At 37.3% G+C, this 24,071-nt stretch overlaps 1 protein-coding gene across 8 annotated transcripts in view; it reads left to right on the top strand.

Annotated features, from left to right (window-relative positions):
* The window catches only part of USP37 (ubiquitin specific peptidase 37), a 94,445-nt gene that overhangs the window by 9,102 nt on the left and 61,272 nt on the right, over nucleotides 1-24,071 (top strand). For all 8 annotated transcript variants that reach the window (XM_036859070.1, XM_036859069.1, XM_036859071.1 and 5 more), the window contains 4 exons: nucleotides 5,253-5,424; nucleotides 9,338-9,438; nucleotides 11,884-12,062; nucleotides 12,406-12,483. In XM_036859070.1, coding sequence (XP_036714965.1) covers nucleotides 5,253-5,424; nucleotides 9,338-9,438; nucleotides 11,884-12,062; nucleotides 12,406-12,483 — 530 coding nt within the window. The remainder of the gene's footprint in view (nucleotides 1-5,252; nucleotides 5,425-9,337; nucleotides 9,439-11,883; nucleotides 12,063-12,405; nucleotides 12,484-24,071) is intronic.

Below are 24,071 nucleotides of genomic sequence, written 5' to 3'. Positions count from 1 at the left end.
TTACCAAATTTTGATTTGGAATAGATCTTCAATCACATCCTTTAGTGAATAGCTGTTCTGTGCCATACTAAGTATCATGGTAGCCCTCCTAGATTACTATTTCTTGCTTCTTATTTCCAGGACACTAATACTGTTAGGCATATATATTATAAATTATTCAGCAAAATTGTTGATGGTGTATAATAAAGAGTAGGAAGTAGTCACCATTATTGAAGAGAAAACTGGTGGGAGGAAGCTGAGAGGAACTGAGTTTGGATACTATCTATCTAAGCTATGTTTAAAACCACATTAGGATAACTTCAGTTATTTTTCCCCCCTCAACATATATGATAAATTCATCACCATTTAGTGTTAGCTTTTTTTTTTTTTTTAATCATTCCTTAAGCCTTTATTTCAACTTAAAACATCCCTCAAGTTTTTGATGTAGGGCCAAGGCCTGTCTTTTGAGTTTAGGGCCTCCCATTAGTGCTTTGCATCCTACTTCTCATATAAGCCACACGTCTGAGGGTTTCACAGTCATTTTGTCTCAGTTTCTTTAAAGTGGAGTGAGATCTTAAAGACATATTGTGAGGCAATCAGATTTTTCCAGATTTAATGATGTTTTACAGTTGGCTCTCCCACGCCTAAGTTGACAGTACATTTTTAGTAACTCACCTTTAATGTGCCTTTCCCAGGCATTCAACTTGGATCTTATAGAAACAACTTATCTCTTTTGCACTCATATTTCTTTAAGTAACTTTAATTAAATTGTGTAATTACAATGATCGGAAGAACTAGCATAAACAGCTTTGGGAACAAACAGATTGGCTTCTGGTGAGCAGACAACTCCACTGGTGAGAGTGGCAGGGTGCAGACCTGCTAGAGTAGCCACTACTGGCTGTGATCACGCAGCATGTCTTGGGCCTTGTCTTTACATTTGTAGAGGGAATGGAGACCACAGATTAGTCAGTTAAGTGTCGGCCACCTAAGAGAGCCCTGACTCAGTATGGCTTCTGTTCCATGTCTGGCCTAGAAGATGAATACCTTGAAGGTCTAGGTTTTATCTTTGTGGTTAGTTCCAGAACCTAGCACAGTGGTGGGTGTATAGTGGGCCCTCAATAAACATTGATAAACCAGCTAACTGACTATACCAACAAAAACAAAACTCAACTTTGCCGCTGCACATCTTCTGGTGAGGGTCCTAAGCACCATTCCACTGTGCAGAAGTTGGATTAGAGAGAAAGAGCTAGCAAATGAATTCCTAATACCGCTGTAAGATGAGATGATGTATACCATTAAGTAGTAAAATGGAAGGCAGCTATAAAGAAGTGAATTTTGTGTAATATGTAATTAACCCAGGTAACTGACTAAGACAAAATAATAGTGAGACAATACACTTGATAGCATCTTATAAAGGATTAGATAATATTCTTATATGAGGAAAAAATCCACATTTACAACCACAGTATTTGACTGCAAAAAGCCTCTCTGATGATTATGTTCTGGACCAGCCGGGTCAAGAAAAAATTTCCCTGACTGATGTATCCTTGCAGTATTGAGTTTATTTTTATTTTTGTTTTTTTTGATAGATCCTTTATTGGAGTATAATTGCTTCACAATACTGTGTTAGTTTCTGTTGCACAACAAAGCGAATCAGCCATATGCATACACATGTCCCCATATCCCCTCCCTTTTGAGCCTCCCTCCCGTAGTCCTCCCTGTCCCACCCCTCTAGGTCATTGCAAAGCACCGAGCCAATCTCCGATCTCCCTGTGCTATGCTGCTGCTTCCCACCAGCCAACTATTTTACATTCGGTAGTGTATACATGTTGATGCTTACTCTCACTTCGCCCCAGGTTCGCCCTCCCACCCTGTGTCCTCAAGTCCATTTACTATGTCTGCGTCTTTATTCCTGCCCTGCAGCTAGGTTCATCAGTACCATTTTTTTTTTTTTTAAGATTCCATGTATATGTGTTAGCATACGGTATTTGTTTTTCTCTTTCTGACTTACTTTCACTCTGTATGACAGACTCTAGGTCCATCCACCTCACTACAAATAACTCAATATCCTTTTTTTTTTTTAGTGTTAGCTTTTAATAAGACTCATTAGTGTCTTCTTAATTACTTCTTCATAAATAATCCTGCCAAAGGTTGTGGTATAGACCGTTCAAGGATGATTATTCAAGGTCATCCTTACAGCTGTTTTCTTCTAACTGTTAACTTTTGAAGGATCTCATTATTTTTTCACTGCAAAAGATAGGTAATTTTGTTTTCACTTCTGTCTTGTGCAGCCAAGAACTAGTGTTGATAAGAGTTGAATTTAATGTCTTAGTTACATTTTTCTGCACTTAAAAATGCTATATTTGTGGGGGCTTCCCTGGTGGCGCAGTGGTTGAGAGTCTGCCTGCTAATGCAGGGGACACGGGTTCGAGCCCTGGTCTGGGAGGATGCCACATGCCGCGGAGCAACTGGGCCCGTGAGCCACAATTACTGAGCCTGCGCGTCTGGAGCCTGTGCTCCGCAACAAGAGAGGCCGCGATGGTGAGAGGCCCGCGCACTGCGATGAAGAGTGGTCCCCGCTTGCCGCAACTAGAGAAAGCCCTCGCACAGAAACGAAGACCCAACACAGCCAAAATAAATAAATTTAAAAATAAAAAATAAAAAAAAAAAAAAAAAAAAAAAACTGTATTGTTTTAAAAAAAAAAAAAAAAAATGCTATATTTGTTAATTAGATCATATAAAAGTATAATATTCATTCTAAAGTACTCTTGAAGAACAATTTATAAAACTTTATGCTTGATAACCAGAGCTGAAGTAAAATTTCTATTTATCTTTGCTTTTAAACTTGGAAATACATTGATTATGATTTTATGTATCAAAGATATTCTTAAATAGATTGGAGGTGGTGACATGGGTAATAGAAACGATAGTTTCTACCACATGTATATATCTACTAATTGCCCATCTCAATGAAAGAAAGATTTTTTTCAAATAGAGATTCAGTCTTTCAGTCCTCATCCCAAATTAGCACTGAGTAAATATTTAAATACTTAAACAAACATAGATCTTTAGAAGCATGAGGAATCTACCTGTGATTACACCTTCATCTCAGTTCTAGATGAATTTGCATTCAGCATTCATTTGTTAACCACCTACAGATTACCGTGGTGGGTACTGTGCTAAGGGCTAAGAATACAGAGCTGAATGAGACACTTTTCTTCTCAAACTTAAGAGTAACCAGATACATTCTCAGCTGTAAAATTATCTCAGAGATACTGAGGTAACACAAAGAAGGAAGTGTTTTGTGCTCCGAGGATTTAGAAGATAGATAGGAATTTGCCAGACATAGTGGAGGTAAGGTGGAGGTGATTTCTATAATGGACAAACACATGCTAGTGTGAGTCAACACTCAGGGAACCAGAAAATTATTTTAAAATAAATGCACAGTAGGGAGTGAATGGCAGAAGTAGAGGCTGAAGAGCTAGATAGGAACCAGATCTTGAAGTATCTTGTTTGTCATACTAACGGGAACTTAGATACTAAGGAGCCAAGAATCTTAAGTTTAAATTCATTTGACAGCTAGGCGGATGACTTTGTTTCAAGAGCTAGTGGGAGAATAAGGATGTGTAAGAGGTTATTGTGGGAGTTTAGATGAGAAATGAAAGTCCTGAGCAAAGGAAAAGACAGTGGGAGAAGCAGGTGGAGGAAAGGGTAGATTTGAAGAGATTTCAAGAAGATTTAATTCATTAGATTTGGGGGGTGAGAGAGAAAAGAGTCTGGGGAGATTCCTAGGTTTGAGTGGATGGCAGTCCCTTTCATCTTGTCTTTGATAGGGGGCAGAGGGGAAGAATTGGGGCATGAGGATTGGGAGAGATGAGTTTTCTGAGGTGTCAGGCATTTAGATAGTGGTATCTACTAGGCATTTGGTAAACAAAACTGGAGCTCCGGCAGAGATCTGGACTTAGAGAAAAGGCTGAGAGGCCTCACCATATGGGTAGTAACTAAAATTGTATGACTGGCTAGGATTTTTCAGTTGTTGAAATGATCAAGTTCAAGATTATTCTCATATTGACTGAAATAATGGTTTTATGCAGTCTCTTTTCCTTTTTGCACGGTAAACTGCTGATTTAAATATTTTGGAGTTAAAGCATCTGAAACTAGTTATTGTGTTTTATGATAGAATTTCTACTCAAGGACATGAATTTAAGACCAACTTTGAAGCGTAAAAAATGTCATTTAAGTTTAAAATAAATAAATTAAGTCTGGTAAAACTCATTTTTCATTCTTATCTAAAAATTGTCAAAGGTCAATTCTCCCTAATTAAAAAAAATTGTGAAATGCTATTACTTCTTTCTTTATGCTGTTCAGAGGCTATGTCTTCAGCAAAAGGCAGCTTTAGAAACCTCTGTAATATGCCTGCTGAGGGAGAGTGTTAGAGAATAAGGATGCCTGGTTGGCAGGAATTATTTAGATTAAAAAAGTGCAAGATTTATTAGTTTAGTCTTGGAAAAATTTCAACCAAGAGAAAAGAAAATTTATCACTTAATAGCACATATCCAGAGTCTGGAAGAGTATAAGACAAGTTATATTGAACCAGTTCTGGGGAGTGGGAGAAGTAAGCTGAGGGAGTTCCAGGGTACTTATGATCTTTGTGATTGAAAGTTAAATGAACCTGCTTAGACAGTTAAAAAAGAAAAAAAGAATGTTCTAATGCTGGTAAAGGTTTATGTTGATGTGTTTTTGAGAAGTGGAATTCTTTTGAGGATTATAGTTTGGATTAGTATATCCTTTTATATTGCAGCTGCTTAAACCACTTGCTAGATATTTTATAAGCTTTTGTTTAAACAAAAAAAAAGAAGAAAGAAAAAGCCTCTAATCCAATATGGCTTTCTAAACTGGTGATGGTATAACCAGCAAGGCTCTGTAAATTAACTTATTAGTTTTTATAACTTTATAACTGTACTTGAAAATATGCAGTTCCCTACCAAAAAAATCAAGAGTGTTAGGATTACTGTGTAAAATTTTAATAGTATGTGATTGCCTTTCCTAGAAGTGAAAGCTTTGATTTAAATGTGTCAAAAATGGAAACTCTTTTTGGTTGGGGGGGAAAAAAAGAAAACTAAATTAATATGGGAAAAAGTAAGAAATGTGTAACTTAGAAAGTATAAAGTTTAGTATTCATTATACAACTTTTTCTGCTTCATTATAATTCATTTTTTTTTTTTTTATATATAATTCATTTTTAATGATACTTTTCCTTTTGTGTTGATCAGCTAAGTCATAACATTAAAAATGTGGTGCTTCGACCCAGTGGAGCAAAACAAAGCCGCCTAATGTTAACTCTACAAGATAACAGCTTCTTGTCTATTGATAAAGTACCAAGTAAGGATGCAGAGGAAATGAGGTTGTTTCTGGATGCAGTTCATCAAAACAGACTTAATGCAGGTGAGCACTAATCCTCCCAGGGTCTGACATTAGCAGTTATAAAAATATTACTAGATAGTAGACCAGTATCCCTCATGAATACTGATGCAAAAATTTTCAACACAATACTAGTAGACCTAATTCAACAGCACGTTAAAAGAATTATATACCATGACCAAGCGGGATTTATTTCTGGAATACAAGAATAGTTCAAGATATGAAAAAATCTATCAACGTGATTATTCAAATTAGCAGAATTGAGGACAAAAACCACATGATCATCTTGATGCAGAAAAAGTGTTTGATAAAATTTAACATTCTTTCATGATAGAAACACTCAACAAAGTAGGAATTAAAGGAAACTACCTTACCTCAGCATAATAAATGCCTTATATGAACAGCCGATAGCTCAATGATGGAAAACTGAAAGGTTTTCTGCTGAGATCAGGAACAGGAAAGGATGCCCTCTCTTACCCATTCTATTCAACATAGTACTGGAAGTCCTAGCCAGAGCACTTAGGCAAGAAAAAGAAATAAAATTGGAAAGGAAGAAGTAAATTTATCTTTGTTCTCAGATGACATGATCTTATATGTAGAACACCCTAAAGATTCCATGAAAGAGTGTGTCTAGAAAAGGAGTAGGATTTAAATTACAATTGGGAAAACTTACCTTGTTACATAAATCTTATATACTTACTTTTTTATATGAAACTTATTCTGAGGTTTTACTCTTGCTATGAAAACAGAAGGTACTATAGAAAATCACAGAGTATGATAAGATTCCCCTACCTCCTCCAGCCCCTTTCATTTAAAATGTTTTGATTTTTTAAAAATATATATTTGTAGGCATCTTTTTAGGAATAATCTGTTGCTTAAAATGAGTTTTCCACTATTATTGTTAGTCTCCAGCTCTATCATCATCAGTACTTTGTTATTACTGATATTTTATAGTTGACAAACTTTTGAGTTTTTTAACTTAAATATAACACATTAAAAACATTTAAAAAATGAAGATGTAGCAATGCTGCCTTGCTTGGATTTAATTAATACCTCTATTTCATACACTATTTTCTTGTTTAAAAAATTTTTTTACGGTTGTTTGCCATTTGGTTTCTATTCATTATGTGTTCATGTTACCAAATCTGAACTATGTCAGTCTTCTAAATATTGAATTTTAGAATCAAGGAATTGAGTACCGTTTGAAAGTTTAGAATATATCAGGGATTATGTCTGTATTTCTATATTTGTTTTATTCCATCATATTAATTGAATCACTGTTTTAAGAATTGATGTGTGTAAGAAAAGCATGTCTCTAAATACATTAGAGGGGACTTCCCTGGTGGCACAGTGGTTACGAATCCGCCTGCCAATGCAGGGTACACAGGATCTATCCCTGGTCCGGGAAGATCCCACATGCCGCGGAGCAACTAAGCCCGTGTGACACAAGTACTGAGCCTGAGCTCTAGAGCCCACGTGCCACAACTACTGAAGCCCACGCACCTAGAGCCCATGCTCCACAACAAGAGAAGCCACTGCGATGAGAAGCCCGTGCACCGCAGTGAAGAGTAGTCCTTGCTCGCCACAACTAGAGGAAGCCCGCACACAGCAACGAAGACCCAATGCAGCCAAAAATTTAAAAATTAAATAAATAAATAAATAAATAAATAAATAAACACATTAGAGTGGAAAGCACAGTAGACTGGGGCCCAAGTTTGAGTCTGAACAACGTGGCATAATGGAAAAACATGAGCTTTGGACCTAAACAGGTTTGGGTTTGAATCCTAGCTCTACTTGTTATTTCCTGTGTGGTTTTGGGCAGCTCCCTTAATAACTGAGTTTCAGTTTCCTCATCTCTAAAATGAATGTTTTCTCACCTTAATTTCACTGCTTAATAAAAAATTAGAGCTCATTAATGTAAAGCATGACTGGCACAGGATAGACACTCAGTAAGTCATTACTGCTTTTAGAGTGGCTAGCTGTGGACTCTGTACTCTTAGGCAAGTTGCGTTTAAGTTGCCTTAGCTGCCCAGAAGTGATAATATGTACTTTGCAGACTAGAGTAAGCTAATGAATATAAAAATACTTTGAAAAGTGTGAAACATTTAAAGTATAATATGTGGTGTTTGAAATGAATGGGAAAAAGACTAATATTAGATGAACATTGTTGTCTATAAATAGGATAACCAGCTAACCATTTAAGAAGATAATAAAACTGGATCCTTATCTTACTCCTTCATCTAAATAGATTTTACATTGATCAAAGATTTGAATGTAAAAAAAAAGGTGATAAAAGTATTATTAGAAGGGTAGAATGGATTTTAACATAATATGTGGATGGGAAAAACCTTTCTGAGTATGACATAAAACCAGAATCAATAAAGGAAAAGAGGGCTTCCCTGGTGACGCAGTGGTTGAGAATCCGCCTGCCAATGCAGGGGACACGGGTTCGAGCCCTGGTCCAGGAAGATCCCACATGCCGCAGAGCAACTAAGCCCGTGCACCACAACTACTGAGCCTGCGCTCTAGAGCCCACATGCCACAGCTGCTGAAGCCCGCGCACCTAGAGCCCTTGCTCCACAACAAGAGAAGCCACTGCAATGAGAAGCCTGCGCACCGCAACCAAGAGTAGCCCCCGCTCGCCACTAGAGAGAAGCCCGCACACAGCAACGAAGACACAACGCAGCCAAAAATAAAAATAAATAAATAAATTTTTAAAATAAATAAATAAAGGAAAAGATTAATAACTTGGACTGTGTAAAAAATTTAAGTGATCTCTGACAAGGAAAAAAGAAAAGACAAAGGAAGAAAACTTCAGCCACAATGACAGAGTTAATATTGCTAATATATAAATACTGACTTTCCAAATCAGTAAGAAAAAAGACAATTCAGTAGAGAAATGGACATACACGAAATTCAGGAAGGAAAACAGGTGGCCCATAAACACGAAAAAATTCTCAACTTCACCAGTAATTAAACAAATACAAATTCTTACTATCACATTGGCAGTAGTGTGAGGGGAGACAAGATACTCTCATACACTTGGTAGGAGCTTAGAGATTTTTTTTTTTTGAGGAATAGTGATAATATCAATTTAGTTTAAAATTGTACATCCTTTACACCAACATTCTTTTTCTAAAGAGTTTTATCCTATGAAAGTTGTTCCATTAGTGCAAGAAGATATGTAAAAGGATGTTCGGCATTATTTGCAATGTCTTTAAATTAAAACATTCCAAATGATCATCAGTGAGAAGTTAATGAAATTAAAATGTAAAATACTTTTTTCTGGGGGGGGGTAGGGGCCACACCACAGCTTGTGGGATCTTAGTTCCCCGACCAGGGATTGAACCCCAGCCCCCAGCAGTGGAAGCACAGAGTCCTAACCACTGGACTGCCAGGGAATTCCCTTAAAATACTTTTTAAAATATATAAAAATTCATATTTATACATTACTTTGCATGTTCTTTAAACTAGCATTGATTTCTTTAGAATAGAAGCCATTTAGTCTGTTTGCTGAACTTACAGAGAATGTTTTGGCATATACATTACTGGAAGTATATCAGTCACTGATTCTGACACATGTCCTTAGCATCCAGTGTCCATGTTCATGCCATAGATACACAGTGACTAACTTTTCTATAGTGTTAATTAGCAAATATTTATATAGGAGAATTTCTAGCATTTTCTTTTTGCATTTAAAAATTTACCCTTCTATTATCAATACATGTTTCCAAATTTTTGCATAGTTATTTAATTTTTTGCTTGATCCTAGTTCTAAATTTTATTTACTGTATATATCAGAATTACTTTCTGTCAGATAAGCACTTTGATTTGTTTTATTTTTCCTGTTTCTGTTTCCTCAATATTAAATAATAATAATGACAAATCTCTTTATTAAAGTAAGTGATTTGAGATTTTTTTTTTTTTTTTCCACCAGCCATGAAACCTTCTCAGGGTTCTGGTAGTTTTGGAGCTATTCTGGGCAGCAGGACCTCACAGAAGGAAACCAACAGGCAGCTGTCTTACTCAGACAATCAGGTATGTTTATTTGAATCGTTTTAGCTTTTTTTAAAAAAAAAGATAATCTTAGATAGACATTCTATAAGGTAGTTGCAGGAAGTAGAATTTAGACTGTAATGTCTAGTAATTCTTGCATTATCTCAAGGGTACTTTCCACATATCTGAAATTTACCACAGTGTAGTTTTTAAGAACATAGCTTTGGAGTTAGATGTGGGTTTGAGACTTGGTGCTGCCACTTACTAGCTGTAGGTCATTGGAGAGAAGTTCCTTAAGTATCCTGAGCCTTAGTACCCATCTGTAAAATTAAGACAGCAATAATATTTTAAGGGTTGTTATGAGATAATGCATGTTGTAAAAGTGCTTAGCCCATGATACCATATACTAACAACCCCATAAATGTTTGCTGCTATTATTTCTTTGATGCTTTTTGGGTCTGTTCTACATTATGAACTTTGCCTCTATACTATATGATACCAGACTGTTTTGTTGGGTCTTCTGTTTGCTTTTTAAATAGTTTTTCTTTCATAAATATTCAGCCAGCCATGAGACTTACTGTGCACTATTGCAACTTAGCAGTCCTGTGTCTCTTTTAATTTGTCTTACAAAGGTAAACCAGGTGTAAAAAGAAACTTTGAAGCTCCCCTGTAAGTAAAAGGATGAATTCTGTTTGGCTGTGCAGATAGATTGATTACTTAAACCATTTACTGGACTAAGCAATCAATGAATAAGATTTCATTTTTGTTAATTTCTTTTTACAAGTTGGGGTTTTTTTTGTTTTTTTTTTACATTTTAATTGAGGTACGATTGATATGCAGTAAATTGCACATATTTAAAGTGTGCAATTTGATACATTTTTGACTTATGTACATACCTGCAAAATCATCACCATAATCAACCTAGTGAACATAGCTATAACCCTTAAAAGCTTCTTTATCCCCCTTTGTAATCCTTCTCTCCAGCTCCCTGTCTGGCCCCTATCCCTAAGCCACAAATGAATTGCTCTGTGTCACTCTAGATTACTTTGCATTTTCTAGAGTTTTATATAAATGGGATCAGTGTATAATTTTTTTTGTCTGGATTTTTCACTCAGTATAATTACTTTGAGATTGATCCATTTATAGGTAGAAATTTAACGTGTTAGAATATTTAAACTATAAGTGTTAACATATCTAGCAGAAGCAAATATACTTTCACAAGTAATGATTCCCATTAGTGAGATTATAAAATCAATTTTGTGGATTGTGACTAGCATTAAATAAAAAAGGAATAGAGGAGAAAACAATAGAGAAGGTATTATGCATAGTAAGGAAAAGTATTGGTTTCTGAAACTTCTGGTTTTATTTATATGTATGTGTAATATGTTGTGATGTAAAATATTTCTCGCTATGGGGTCATGGTCAAAAAAGGTTGAAAAATATGCAAAACAGTATGCATATAGTATGCTACTGTTTGTATAACAAGAATAAAATATTGATTTTCATTTGCATAAAAACAATAGAAGAATACTTATAAGGTGTAGGAGGATGGGAAGTGGAAGAACTGGGTGAATGGCATTGGGGTGATGAGACTTCTCCGTATGTGGCTTTTATAACAGTATTTTGATTTTTTTGAATCTTGAGAATGATTTACCCATTTGAAAATAAATTTAACTTTTAAATCGTTCATCCAGATGACCTCAGAGATTTTTTCTTTCTTATTCTAAGATTGTAATTCTGTAGAAGGTAATTGGAAATATTTTCCATAGAGGTAATCACATAGCTCTTAATGTAGAGTTATAAAACTTATCTGGCAGAATGCTGGTCAAAAACACTGTTTTCCAACTAATATGTGTAAAGTGTGCATTATCTTTGAATGTTTTTAATGTGTTTTGGGGGTAGATTCTTTGATTCATCTTCTGCCAGTAGGCTCTATTTCACTTTCAGTCTCCCCATTGTTATATATATTTGTTTCATTTCTCCAAACTAGAACCCCCTCAAAAGTCATATGCTGTACATATGACTTGGCATTTGAATTGTGGCAACTAAATATCATTATTGCTCCTTTTTCTCACATTTATGTCACTTTAAATTATCATAATTGGATTTTTTTCCCTAAAAATGTGTTTCATGCTGGTCACTAGAACCTTGTCTTGTGTATGTGAGTCCTTTTTTTTAAATCAGTAATTCAAAGCAGATTCCTTTCTGCTTCCAGGAATGCTGTGGAATTTGTAAGTTTACAAGAATACTATAGGAAAATATGCGTCAAGCTTAATTTCTGACACTGACCGTACATTAGAATCACCTAGAGTGCTTTAAAAAAAGTGCTGATGAATGGGCCTCACCCCCATACCAAATAGGCTAGAATCTCTGGAGTTGGGTCTCCAGTTGTGGGTATTTTTTAAAAGTTCCCTATATGAGGATCACTGGTCTAAAAGTATGCCAATTAATTTGAAGAACTGGCTGTGTTAAACTTTATTCTTATAGGTCTCTTCAAAAAGAGGAAGTTTGGAAACTAAAGATGATATTCCATTTCGAAAAGTTCTTGGTAATCCAGGTAGAGGATCGATTAAGGCCGCAGCAGGAAGTGGAGTAACTGCTACCCGGACAGTTCCCTCTTTGACATCTACATCCACACCTCTTAGATCAGGGTTATTAGAAAATAGGTATGAAAGACTTTTTTTCTTTCTTAGTCATTAGCTCTGCCTGTTTATAAATGTTTTTCAGGCCTTTTAGAAAAACCGATAATTTGAGAAAAAGAAGGAGATTTTTCCAGTTAGAAGAAGAAAGTGTGAAGTGTGTTTTTTGGAGATAATTAGTATTTGTCTTGTGATTTATGTTAGTGACACATATAGAGCTTGCAGATACACAGTATATTAATTTAAATGTGGTGCAGAGAATTAGATAGCAGTAGTCACGGTTCTTGTTCTTGAGTATGTTGGTTTATACTTTTTAATAGTATGAATTACAACTTTTTAAAAATAACGTTTTTTTCTCTGTTTTTTATAGGACTGAAAAGAGGAAAAGAATGCTATCATCTGGCTCAGAGCTGAATGAAGATTACCCTAAAGAAAATGATTCATCGTCGTAAGTTGCTTTAAGAACTTTTATGGCACTAGATCAGTGTTTCTTATATTGGTAATTACAACCACTAGAGAAGATTGGGATGGTGTTCAGTTTATGGGAATCCCAAAGATAGAAGAACAAGATTTAGAGTATTTTGGTGACAGTAGGTTATGGGCTCAATAGGGAGAGGATTTGGCCATTAGTATTGCTTTGGTCATTCCCGTGCACTTCTCCCATCCTAGCTTTTTTTATTTGCAGCACTTAGAAGAAGGATAGAGCTGAAGAACTCTAAATAAGTGTTTCTTGTTGGCTACTCTTTTAGCATGGACCCCCTTCCTTCCCTCTTCCCTTTACCTGTAAAAAAATTTTTTTACCTTATTCATGTGAAAAGTTAGCTTAGGTAGACATGTGGACACAGTGGGGGAAGGGGAGGGTGGGACGAATTGGGAGGTTAGGTTTGACATAAATACACTACTGTGTGTAAAATAGATAGCTGATGGGAACCTGCTGTACAGCACAGGGAGCTCAGCTCGATGCTCTGTGATGACCTAGATGGGTGGGATGGGGAGCTGGGAGGGAAGTCCAAGAGGGAGAGGATATAGGTATACATATAGCTGATTCACTTCATTGTACAACAGAAACTAACACAACATTGTAAAGCAATTATACTCCAATAAAAAAATAAAATAAAACCCTGCATAGGTTCTAGGCAAGGAGCGTCAATCTTTTGGAGCTATTTTTTGTGTTGAACAAAAGGGCATACCTGCAATAGGATAGTCACCAGCTCACAGTTCTCTTCCTCATAATGGATGGGTTGTGGGTTTTGTTTGTTAGTTTGTCTGTCTGTCTTTTGGGAGAGAAAACTTATTACACAGTTGCCAGGTAATACCTTAACAGAAATCAGTTGCTATTCAGTTAACTGGTGTTCAAGGTCAAAGGGTCACCAGAAAGGAGTTGGGAAAAAGCTAAAGAAACTTTATATAGTAATTGGGTTCTTGGTTCTGTTGCTGTAACAGATACAAAAATCTAGGTAGGTGATAAGACTGGTGTGGTATCTTAAACTACAATGACCATGGATTCAAGTTCCTTCTATCTTGTTGATCTGCCATTCTTTTTTTTTTTTTTTTTTTTAAATTTTATAGCTACTTTATTTATTTATTTATTTATTTTTGGCTGTGTTGGGTCTTCGGTTCGTGTGAGGGCTTTCTCTAGTTACGGCAAGTGGGAGCCACTCTTCATCGCGGTGCGGGGACCGCTCTTCATCGCGGTGCGCGGGCCTTTCACTATCGCGGCCCCTCCCGTTGCGGGGCACAGGCTCCAGACGCGCAGGCTCAGTAGTTGTGGCTCACGGGCCCAGCTGCTCCGTGGCATGTGGGATCTTCCCAGACCAGGGCTCGAACCCGTGTCCCCTGCATTAGCAGGCAGATTCTCAACCACTGCGCCACCAGGGAAGCCCGATCTGCCATTCTTAATAAGTAGCTTCCATTTTATGAACCAGGATAGCTTCAGCCTCCACTCTCATGTCTGTATTCCTATTGGGAAGGAGGAAAGGAGCAAAGGGAGGGCATACTGCTCTCGTGTAGGCTGAAAATTGTACACACCACTTTTGTGCGTATCACATTGGCTGGAACTTAGTCATGTGGTTATATCCAGTTATGAGAAGGTCTGGGAAATGCCTAGCCCAAATTCTACTATTATGGCAGAAGAGTACAATGGTTATTTGGGGACAACTAACAGTCTGCCATAGTTTACTCTTCTAGCCACAGACTTAACCTCTGTTTATCATTCTTCTCGTATATAGAGTACTCCTACCTTCACCCTGCTGGAGATAACCTCCATGTCTCATTTAGTCATTGTATCCAGCTCAGAGTCCAGGATCTCTGGGTTATGTGCAGTTCTCTGCATAAGGTCCAGGTGTGCCTTGGACCATGCACCTCATGGTCTGACACCTAAAAACTAAGAGGCAGGTTAATCTGCATTCCTCACTCCCATCTCCATACACATATCATTCATTATGCATTGCTGGAGTAGGCACAGGATAACCACAATAAAAGTTACCGTTTAGAAAAGATAAGAATAGGAAACTGAGGAGTCATTGGTCTATAGCAGAGATAAAATCTTGTTAGGCAGAAATTGTGAAGACAGTGAAAGCAGTGGAATAAGTTCTTCATTAGCCCATGTAGCAGTCTCTGTCCTATCCTCTGGGAGAAACGAGAAACGCTTGCTCATTGTACTCCATATGACTCCTGGCTTTGCCCTTTGATTGATTTCCTTTGTCTGTTATCTTTCAAGGCCATAGCTGAAGGGGATTTTGAAGACTATGTTCTTTGGAGCCATTCAGCTTTTGTAGCCTACGTCATGCTGGTGTAGTTCTGGAAGTTAGAAGTCTGGAAGCTTTAGAAGTCTAGAAGTTTCTTTAAAGGTAGAACAAGCAGGCTTTTATAGGCTTGAGAAAGAATTGGGGCCAATATTTTTGTTGTTATTTTGGTTCTTTTAATAAATTTTGGAATAATTTTAGATTTACAGGAAAGTTGCGAAGATAGTATAGAATGTACCTGTACACCCTCACGCAGTTTTCCCTAATATTAACATCAGTTTTTCACAAAACTACTTCTCCAGTTACCTCTTATCATTGCCTCAATTTGAGAATTAGAAGCAGTTGGATTTTTTTAGTCCCATATGGTCTCAAGTTACCACACAATTTTAATTCTAGGCCATTGGCACAGAGAAATGTATTCCTTTTCATCCTTGATTGCAAGCTGGCTAGTTCTTGCCCAGATTTATCTGTCTTGAATAGAACCTCACTGTAAGCAGTAAGAAGCACTAACACAGACCAGTGTTCTTAATTGTCTCAACCTTTTCCTTTGAGGTCTGCCTCCCAAGACATTACAGATAACAGTTCTGTAAATATTTTGCTGAAATATAACAATAGTCACCAGCTTTCCAGTCTGTAATATCTGTGTTCTTACCCTCTACCTTCCTACTGAGCTAGTTCTGCATATTATAGGTTTGTTATGGTAGCATCCCACTTCTAGTAACAAAATTTGTGTATTTGGAGTCCAGCTGGAGGGAACAAAATTCACTCTAGCTAGTTTACGCACAAAGGTATTTCCATACAGAGAGCATTAAATGGCTTACAGAATCATTAGGAAAGCTGAAAATGTAGACTCTAGGTTATGCTTTCAGGAATGATTTTGAGAGCCATGCCCCAGATCAGGTCACCAAAGATGCTTCTGGCTATCATGAAGTGAACAGCTGAATTGGAAGCTGGCATGAAAGCTGTTATCTGTAAAACTGTGCTGCCACTGCCAAATGCGGAAATCCTCTACAGGAAAACCAGATACCCCCACGTTGATGTTAACCACCAGAAGTAGCAGAACACATGACCTCTCCCTATTTCCATTTCCCATATCTTGCACAAGTATATGTAATTTACCTTAAATCTTGAACACTAACTTGGAAATGTAGTTTTTTAGCTTTCTGGCTTCTGTAGAACAGGGAGGTACACTGAAAGGTGGTAGTAATGGACTTTGCATGCCAGTCCACCATATTCACCACACTTTGGGGAAGTCTCAGTTGTTCCACTTTGAGTTGTCTGATGAACCCTAAATTTCTAATCCTTGTTCTGGGCTAATAATACTTTTTATACCATCACAATTAAATTTTTTAAAGTTTGGACTTCCTAGAAGCAGGCTCTAGATGAATATACTTTTGCAAATGCCTTATTAAGGAAGTATACTTTTGCAAATGCCTTATTAAGGAAGTACTCATAGGCGAGACCAGTAAGGCGAGACAGAGTAAGGAAAGCAGGACTGGGAAGGGGAGGAAGCCAACTAAGGATGTCACCTTAGATAAAAGTCCCACAGAGAGTGGGCCTCATCTTGATCCAGCAGGAGGTCTGGGCTTCTTTCAACTAGAAGTAAGGAAGATGGGCTTTCATATTTCCATACTGCACTGTTTTTGGTTAACAGCTGCCTTGGGGCTTTTGGCTCTGCCTAGATGCGTAAAATATTTGAAATAGCCCAAAGGCAGTCTTCTGAAGAACTGCAGGTGCTGGCTGTTGAAAACATAATAGTCTAGATGTGTGAGAAGTATAAACAGCGATCTGAGGGGGCTCTGATAGAGCATCACTATTAAGTTCATTCCATCTTATTATAGATTCTTCACATTGATGCTTTTCAATTTCTGGGTGAGAATATTAAAAAAAGGAGGGTTAGTGGGATGAGCTGCAGTTCTTTTTGTCCTTATTGCTACAAATAGCCTTGAGGCTATAACTGATATTATTATCTACTTTTACCATCCATTCTAGATTCACTGCATTTTCCACTAACACTTCTGGTCTTAATGGTTTGCCTGGTGGTATGACAGATCTTCTTCTCTGAGGGATCTGAGCCCCTGGTCACTGTGTACTTCTCAGGCTGTGATTGCTGTATTTGCCCATTCAGAGTTAAAACTGAGCATGAGAGCACTAAGGATTCCCTGGTCAATTTCCTTTATTCCAAACATATTCTTCCTGCCCTCATTATATAGCAGCAACCCTGCCCGCTTATAATAATCAAAGTCAGTTACAGTATGGTAACTCCTTTCTTTGCCTGTTGATCTGCCAGCATGAGAAGCCCAAAATGAGTAGGTAGCAGCCATAGCTTTAGATTAAATGGGACTCTTCCTGTCCCCCCAGTGAAAATGTCCCCACTCTGGAAACCAGGACCTCTGGACCCACAGAATCTGAATTGAGGGGACAAGAAGCACAAGAGTGTTATCAAGAGTGATACTTAGTGGGGGCATTCCTACTTCTGCTTCTTGCTTCCAGACCCATGTATTCTCTATAAATGTAATGGCTTGTTGGTTTGTGCTATATATTGTGTCTTGAAGGGCACCCAGTTCCTAATGAGATCATCTCTAAGCACCTTTAAGGGCTATTGGCCATCAGCTTTGAGGTAATATGGTGTGGTAGGACCAATGGAGCCTTTGGTCATATGCCCTTATTGTACCTCCTTTTCTTTTGTATAAAGTGGGTTTCTCGTTCCAGGATGGTGTTATGTGAGATTTCATGTTAATAAATCATATACTCGTATGAGCCCTCAGAGAGCAATGCAGCCAAGGCACTGTGGGCAGGAAAGGCAAAAGCAAACCTAAAATATATGCCAATCCCAACCAGAATTAATTGCTACCCGTTCTGGGATGGAAGGTGTCTAATGTAATCAACTTATCACCAAATGACTGGTTAGTTTCCTTAAATGATAGTACTCAATCACGGGCTGGGGATCAGCCTCTGCTGCTGACCAGTTGGACATTCAGCAGCATCAGTAGCTAAACCAGCCTTATTGAAGGGGAGCCCCTATTGTAGGGTGCATTCAGAGCTTTTATCTCTGCCACCATGGCTGTTATTCATGGGCCCTTTTGTGGAAGTACTTGGATGGCTGAGTACAGAGATTGAATGGCAGCTACTGGACAAGTTACCCTGCGTGATTGTTTCTTAAGTGGAGACAGTAAGAGACTTAATGTCTCTTCAGTGGAGTTCTCTGGTGAGCATTAACATGTGAAACAGATCTTCACCCTTTGTACATACTTCTATATGACTATCCATAAACCTCTTCCATAAATCATTTCTCCCTGATCTTCCAGTCTTATTCCTTCCAGGCCCCTGACCATCCATCCAAACCATTTGCCACCATCCAGGGGTCCACTGACCCACTTTTCTCTCCACACAAAGTGGATAAAGAGGTGCATTTCTCAAACTCTGCACAGTGTAGGATTTTGTCTTACTCCTGTGTTCCGGGGCAGTCCCTTAGTGGGGCTACAGTGCAGCCCCTTAGTGGGGCTACAGTGCAGCAACAGTTCATTTTCAGCTTGTACCAATGTACCAAGATGATCCATCCATGAACCAGACACAGGTTTTTTCCCTCTTCTTCCAGCTGATCACTGGAATGCTCATAAGTCTGTTCTCATTATCTATTCCTATTTACTTGGATATACCACTCACGCTTTATGATGGAGTACTGCTGTATCTTCCTGATCTTACAGCTTCGTGGGTATGATAGCACCCAGCTCATGATGGCTTGCTCTGGTTGCATAGTCCCTTGATGACCCATAGTCTTTATGATTATTATTTACCCCATATCACTGTATCAGCTATCTAGTGTTGTATAACAATATACTTAAAATAGTAACTATTATCGCTTATGGGTCAGTGGTCACTTGAGTGGTTCTGTTTATCTGGGTCTGGCTTGGCCAGTTGTGGCTGGATTCTCTCATTTTCTCATGCATCCATGGTCAGTTGGTAGGTTGGCTAGGGGTTGGCTGGTCCAAGGTGGCATTACTTGTATGACTGGCCATTGGCTGTCTAGTGGTTGGGGTGATGAGGGAGATTGGCCATGTTTTCTTTTGTCACCTGGCAGGTTACCAGGTGAATTATTCACAAAGCAGTGGTAGGGTTCCAAGAGAATGAGTGGAAATTTGTAGGGTGCCTTTAGCCTTAGCATCAGGACTTATGTGCTGTTATGTCTGTCACATTCTTTTGGGAGAAGGAAATCACAAGGCCAGCCTCATTAAGGGATGGGGAAATAGATTGCATTTCTTAATAGGGGACTTGGGTACAAGGAAGGGAATAATTTGGGACATTTTTTAAACAGCTTTATTGAGGTACAGTTTACACACCATAAAATTCACCTGTCTTAAATGTATAATTCTGTATTTTTGGTAAATTTATTGAGTTGTGCAACTATCAGCATAATCCAGTTTTAGAACATTTCTATAACCCTAACAAGATCCATTGTGCATTCTACCACATTTTTCAAATGCTGGAGAGATTGCATGAGCCATATTCTCTTCTACTTTATCCAAGTCGAGTTCACTACATATGAAAAATCTTGGTGGTGTAACACTATAGGATACCAAAAATTTTACCACCAGGAATGGAATTTCTGTTGCCATTGCCAAACAATCAATCCAATTCCAGAATCCTGTCCTTAGAGAGTATGCTTCCTAGACCCATTTCTAGCACTAATGGTTGTAGATCAAGTTCCCCAGAAACAAACCCTGAAATGGAGAGTAGTGTGCAAGTGATTTATTTAGGAATTATTCCCAGGGGATACCCAGGAAGGGAGTGGGGGAAGTAAGATATTGAAGTGCAAGAAACAAAGAATGAGTGTGATCTCAGACAGAAATCTGATCTCTGAGCAGGAAAATGCAGAGGTTAGGCTTCATCCTAATCCCAGAGAGAAAAATCTGTTACATAAATTTCACCTTAAAACTGTTCTAATCCAAGGCAAGGGAGCTGGGCTTCTATACTTTAGCACCTGACCTTACTTGTGACTCTCTGAGAGTGCAGGCAAAGTCTCTCTAGTAGCTTGAGGGCAATCCTGCGAAGAACCCTAGGTACAGGCTATCAACAAATTAAAAAAAAAAAAACCTAAATTGAAGAACTTGAAAAAGAATAGATATGCGTATATGTATAACTGAATCACTTTGCAGTACACCTGAAAGTAACGCACCATTGTTAATCAGCTATACTCCAATATAAAAAAAAATTGAAAACAAACAAAAAATACCTAAATTGGTGTGGATGAGAGGACACAAAAATGGGGCCAGAGGGAATCTGGGTGGAGCGTCTACATTGTCTGCTTACAGGCTTTATTCGTGATGGTTCTCCTAAAATTAGCACTTCTAATCAAAGCATGAGCATGTTTCTGAATGGACGCACTCTACTTAATATAGGTCCAGGTATTTGGGAATAATAGAGGGGGGAAAGGGGGCTTAAGAAATTTTAATTTTGTGTTCATGAACTTAAAATTGTTTAATCACTATGAATTGAAATGTTGACATTTAGTAAATAGTATTTCAAATTACATAAACTATAAGAACATTTTGGATTTTGTTTTACTTTTTTTATATATATATATAAAAATATATATATATATAAAATATATATATATATATATATATATATAAATTTATTTATTTATTTATTTTTGGCTGCGTTGGGTTTTCGTTGCTGCGCGCAGGCTTTCTCTAGTTGCGTTGAGCGGGGGCTACTCTTTCTTGCGGTGCACGGGCTCTAGGCATGTGGGCTTCAGTAGTTGTGGCACACGGGCTTAGTTGCTCTGTGGCATGTGGCATCTTCCTGGACCAGGGATTGAACCCCTGTCCCCTGTGTTGGCAGGCGGATTCCCAACCAATGTGCCACCAGGGAAGTCCTGTTTTACTTTTTAAACCTATTCAGTATCAAGCTTGAATAGTTTACTTTTTTTAAATTTTATTTATTTAAAATTTTTTTTGATTTTAATTTTTTTAGCTAGTTCTTAATTGATTCTTTTGGTCTTAGTAGCTGAATCATTTTATCTGGTCTTGCTTTTGGCTAAGAAAACCTATATAATATTGCTGTCTCTGCTTTGACTTTTGTATAAAGAAAATACTCCTTCATTTTTGCCTAATTACCAGGGTTATGGGTTAAATTGGCTTTTGACTAGGTAATGAAGGCTTTTTTTTTTTTTTTTGAGAACAACTAGAAGAGCTGGTAAAATATATTTTAAAATCTTTCTGGGGGGAGAATTTTTTTTTTTTTTCCACACACACACACTGTATTTTATTTTTACAAGAGATAAATAGACTGACACCAAGCATTGTACATGGGTGACCACAACAAAAGCAACAATGATTGCAATTACCAAACATGAAACACACTCATACTATGTCATAATATTGACATTCAGTCCAGTAATCCTCCACTGTAACAGCTCCTTTACTTTGCAGTGAAAATTGATTTGTATATTCTTTGCCTCTGAGTCCTTGTGGGATTTTTTTTTTTTTTAATTCAAACAGAAAGTCACAAAAATTATACTCATCCTCATCAGTTCACTCAGTCCCATGTAATTAATTTTTTTTTTCATCTTGATCTTTTGTTAGCACTTCTATGAGTTCATCAGTTTTTCATTAGAGTTCTGAAAATGCTTATTCATTCAGTTCAGCAGTACAGTCAGTTACCAGAAACCTGTACTTGTCAGAGTCTTTTCCATGAATTTCTTGAAGATGAAACCCTTTTATAGGAACGTATTTGCAAAAGCATCAGAGTACATCCAGAACTGTCTGTAAATGACAAAAGACTTAAAAATGACCACGGTTAAAGATTTGATGAAAGTTCATAATGCAGTTGACAAGAAAATTAGTTATTTCTGAGATATACATTTTAAAGTAATAACTAGGATTATAACATTATACCAGAACATATAAGATTTTTAGAAATTTCATGTAATGTCTGAAACATTTATATTAACATATTTCCATACAAATAACCCAAGGAAAGTTTAGTATTAGTTGTTTTGTTTGTTTGTTTTTTTATACTGCAGGTTCTTATTAATCATCAATTTTATACACATCAGTGTATACATGTCAATCCCAGTCGCCCAATTCAGCACACCACCATCCCCAACCCACCGCAGTTTTCCCCGCTTGGTGTCCATATGTCTGTTCTCTACATCTGTCTCAACATCTGCCCTGCAAACCGGCTCATCTGTACCATTTTTCTAGGTTCCACATACATGCGTTAATATACGATATTTGTTTTTCTCTTTCTGACTTACTTCACTCTGTATGACAGTCTCTAGATCCATCCACGTCTCAACAAATGACTCAATTTCGTTCCTTTTTATGGCTGAGTAATATTCCATTGTATATATGTACCACAACTTCTTTATCCATTCGTCTGTTGATGGGCATTTAGGTTGCTTCCATGACCTGGCTATCGTAAATAGTGCTGCAATGAACATTCGGGTGCATGTGTCTTTTTGAATTACGGTTTTCTCTGGGTATATGCCCAGTAGTGGGATTGCTGGGTCATATGGTAATTCTATTTTTAGTTTTTTAAGAAACCTCCATATTGTTCTCCATAGTGGCTGTATCAATTTACATTCCCAACAACAGTGCAAGAGGGTTCCCTTTTCTCCACACCCTCTCCAGCATTTGTTGTTTGTAGATTTTCTGATGATGTCCATTCTAACTGGTGTGAGGTGATACCTCATTGTAGTTTTGATATGCATTTCTCTAATAATTAGTGATGTTGAGCATCTTTTCATGTGCTTTGTGGCCATCTGTATGTCTTCTTTGGAGAAATGTCTATTTAGGTCTTCTGCCCATTTTTGGATTGGGATGTTTGTTTCTTTAATATTGAGCTGAATGAGCTGTTTATATATTTTGGAGATTAATCCTTTGTCCTTTGATTCGTTTGCAAATATTTTCTCCCATTCTGAGGGTTGTCTTTTCGTCTTCGTTTATGGTTCCTTTGCTGTGCAAGAGCTTTGAAGTTTCATTAGGTCCCATTTGTTTATTTTTGTTTTTATTTCCATTACTCTAGGAGGTGGATCAAAAAAGATCTTGCTGTGATTTATGTCAAAGAGTGTTCTTCCTATGTTTTCCTCTAAGAGTTTTATAGTGTCCAGTCTTACATTTAGGTCTCTAATCCATTTTGAGTTTATTTTTATGTATGGTGTTAGGGAGTATTCTAATTTCATTCTTTTACATGTAGCTGTCCAGTTTTCCCAGCACCACTTATTGAAGAGACTGTCTTTTCTCCATTGTATATCTTTGCCTCCTTTGTCATAGATTAGTTGACCATAGGTGCGTGGGTTTATCTCGGGGCTTTCTATCTTGTTCCATTGATCTATGTTTCTGTTTTTGTGCCAGTACCATATTGTCTTGATTACTGTAGCTTTGTAGTGTAGTCTGAAGTCAGGGAGTCTGATTCCTCCAGCTCCGTTTTTTTCCCTCAAGACTGCTTTGGCTATTCAGGGTCTTTTGTGTCTCCATACAAATTTTAAGATGATTTGTTCTAGCTCCGTAAAAAATACCATTGGTAATTTGATAGGGATTGCATTGAATCTGTAGATTGCTTTGGGTAATATAGTCATTTTCACAATGTTGATTCTTCCAATCCAAGAACATGGTATATCTCTCCATCTGTTGGTATCATCTTTAATTTCTTTCATCAGTGTCTTATAGTTTTCTGCATACAGGTCTTTTGTCTCCCTAGGTAGGTTTATTCCTAGGTATTTTATTCTTTTTGTTGCAGTGGTAAATGGGAGTGTTTCCATAATTTCTCTTTCAGATTTTTCATCATTAGTGTATAGGAATGCAAGAGATTTCTGTGCATTAATTTTGTATCCTGCAACTTTACCATATTCATTAATTAGCTCTAGCAGTTTTCTGGTGGCAGTTTTAGGATTCTCTGTGTATAGTATCATGTCATCTGCAAACAGTGACAGTTTTACTTCTTCTTTTCCAATTTGTATTCCTTTTATTTCTTTTTCTTCTCTGATTGCCATGGCTAGGACTTCCAGAACTATGTTGAATAATAGTGGCGAGAGTGGACATCCTAGTCTTGTTACTGATCTTAGAGGAAATGCTTTCAGTTTTTCACCATTGAGAATGATGTTTGCTGTGGGTTTGTCATATTTGGCCTTTATTATGTTGAGGTAGGTTCCCTCTATGCCCACTTTCTGGAGAGTTTTTATCATAAATGGGTGTTAAATTTTGTCAAAAGCTTTTCTGCATCTATTGAGATGATCATATGGTTTTTCTTCTTCAATTTGTTAATATGGTGTATCACATTGATTGGT

The sequence above is a fragment of the Balaenoptera musculus genome, chromosome 7 (genome assembly GCF_009873245.2).
Source record: "Balaenoptera musculus isolate JJ_BM4_2016_0621 chromosome 7, mBalMus1.pri.v3, whole genome shotgun sequence".
In the NCBI taxonomy this organism is placed as follows: domain Eukaryota; kingdom Metazoa; phylum Chordata; class Mammalia; order Artiodactyla; family Balaenopteridae; genus Balaenoptera; species Balaenoptera musculus.
This window is presented reverse-complemented; position numbering and strand designations above follow the sequence as displayed.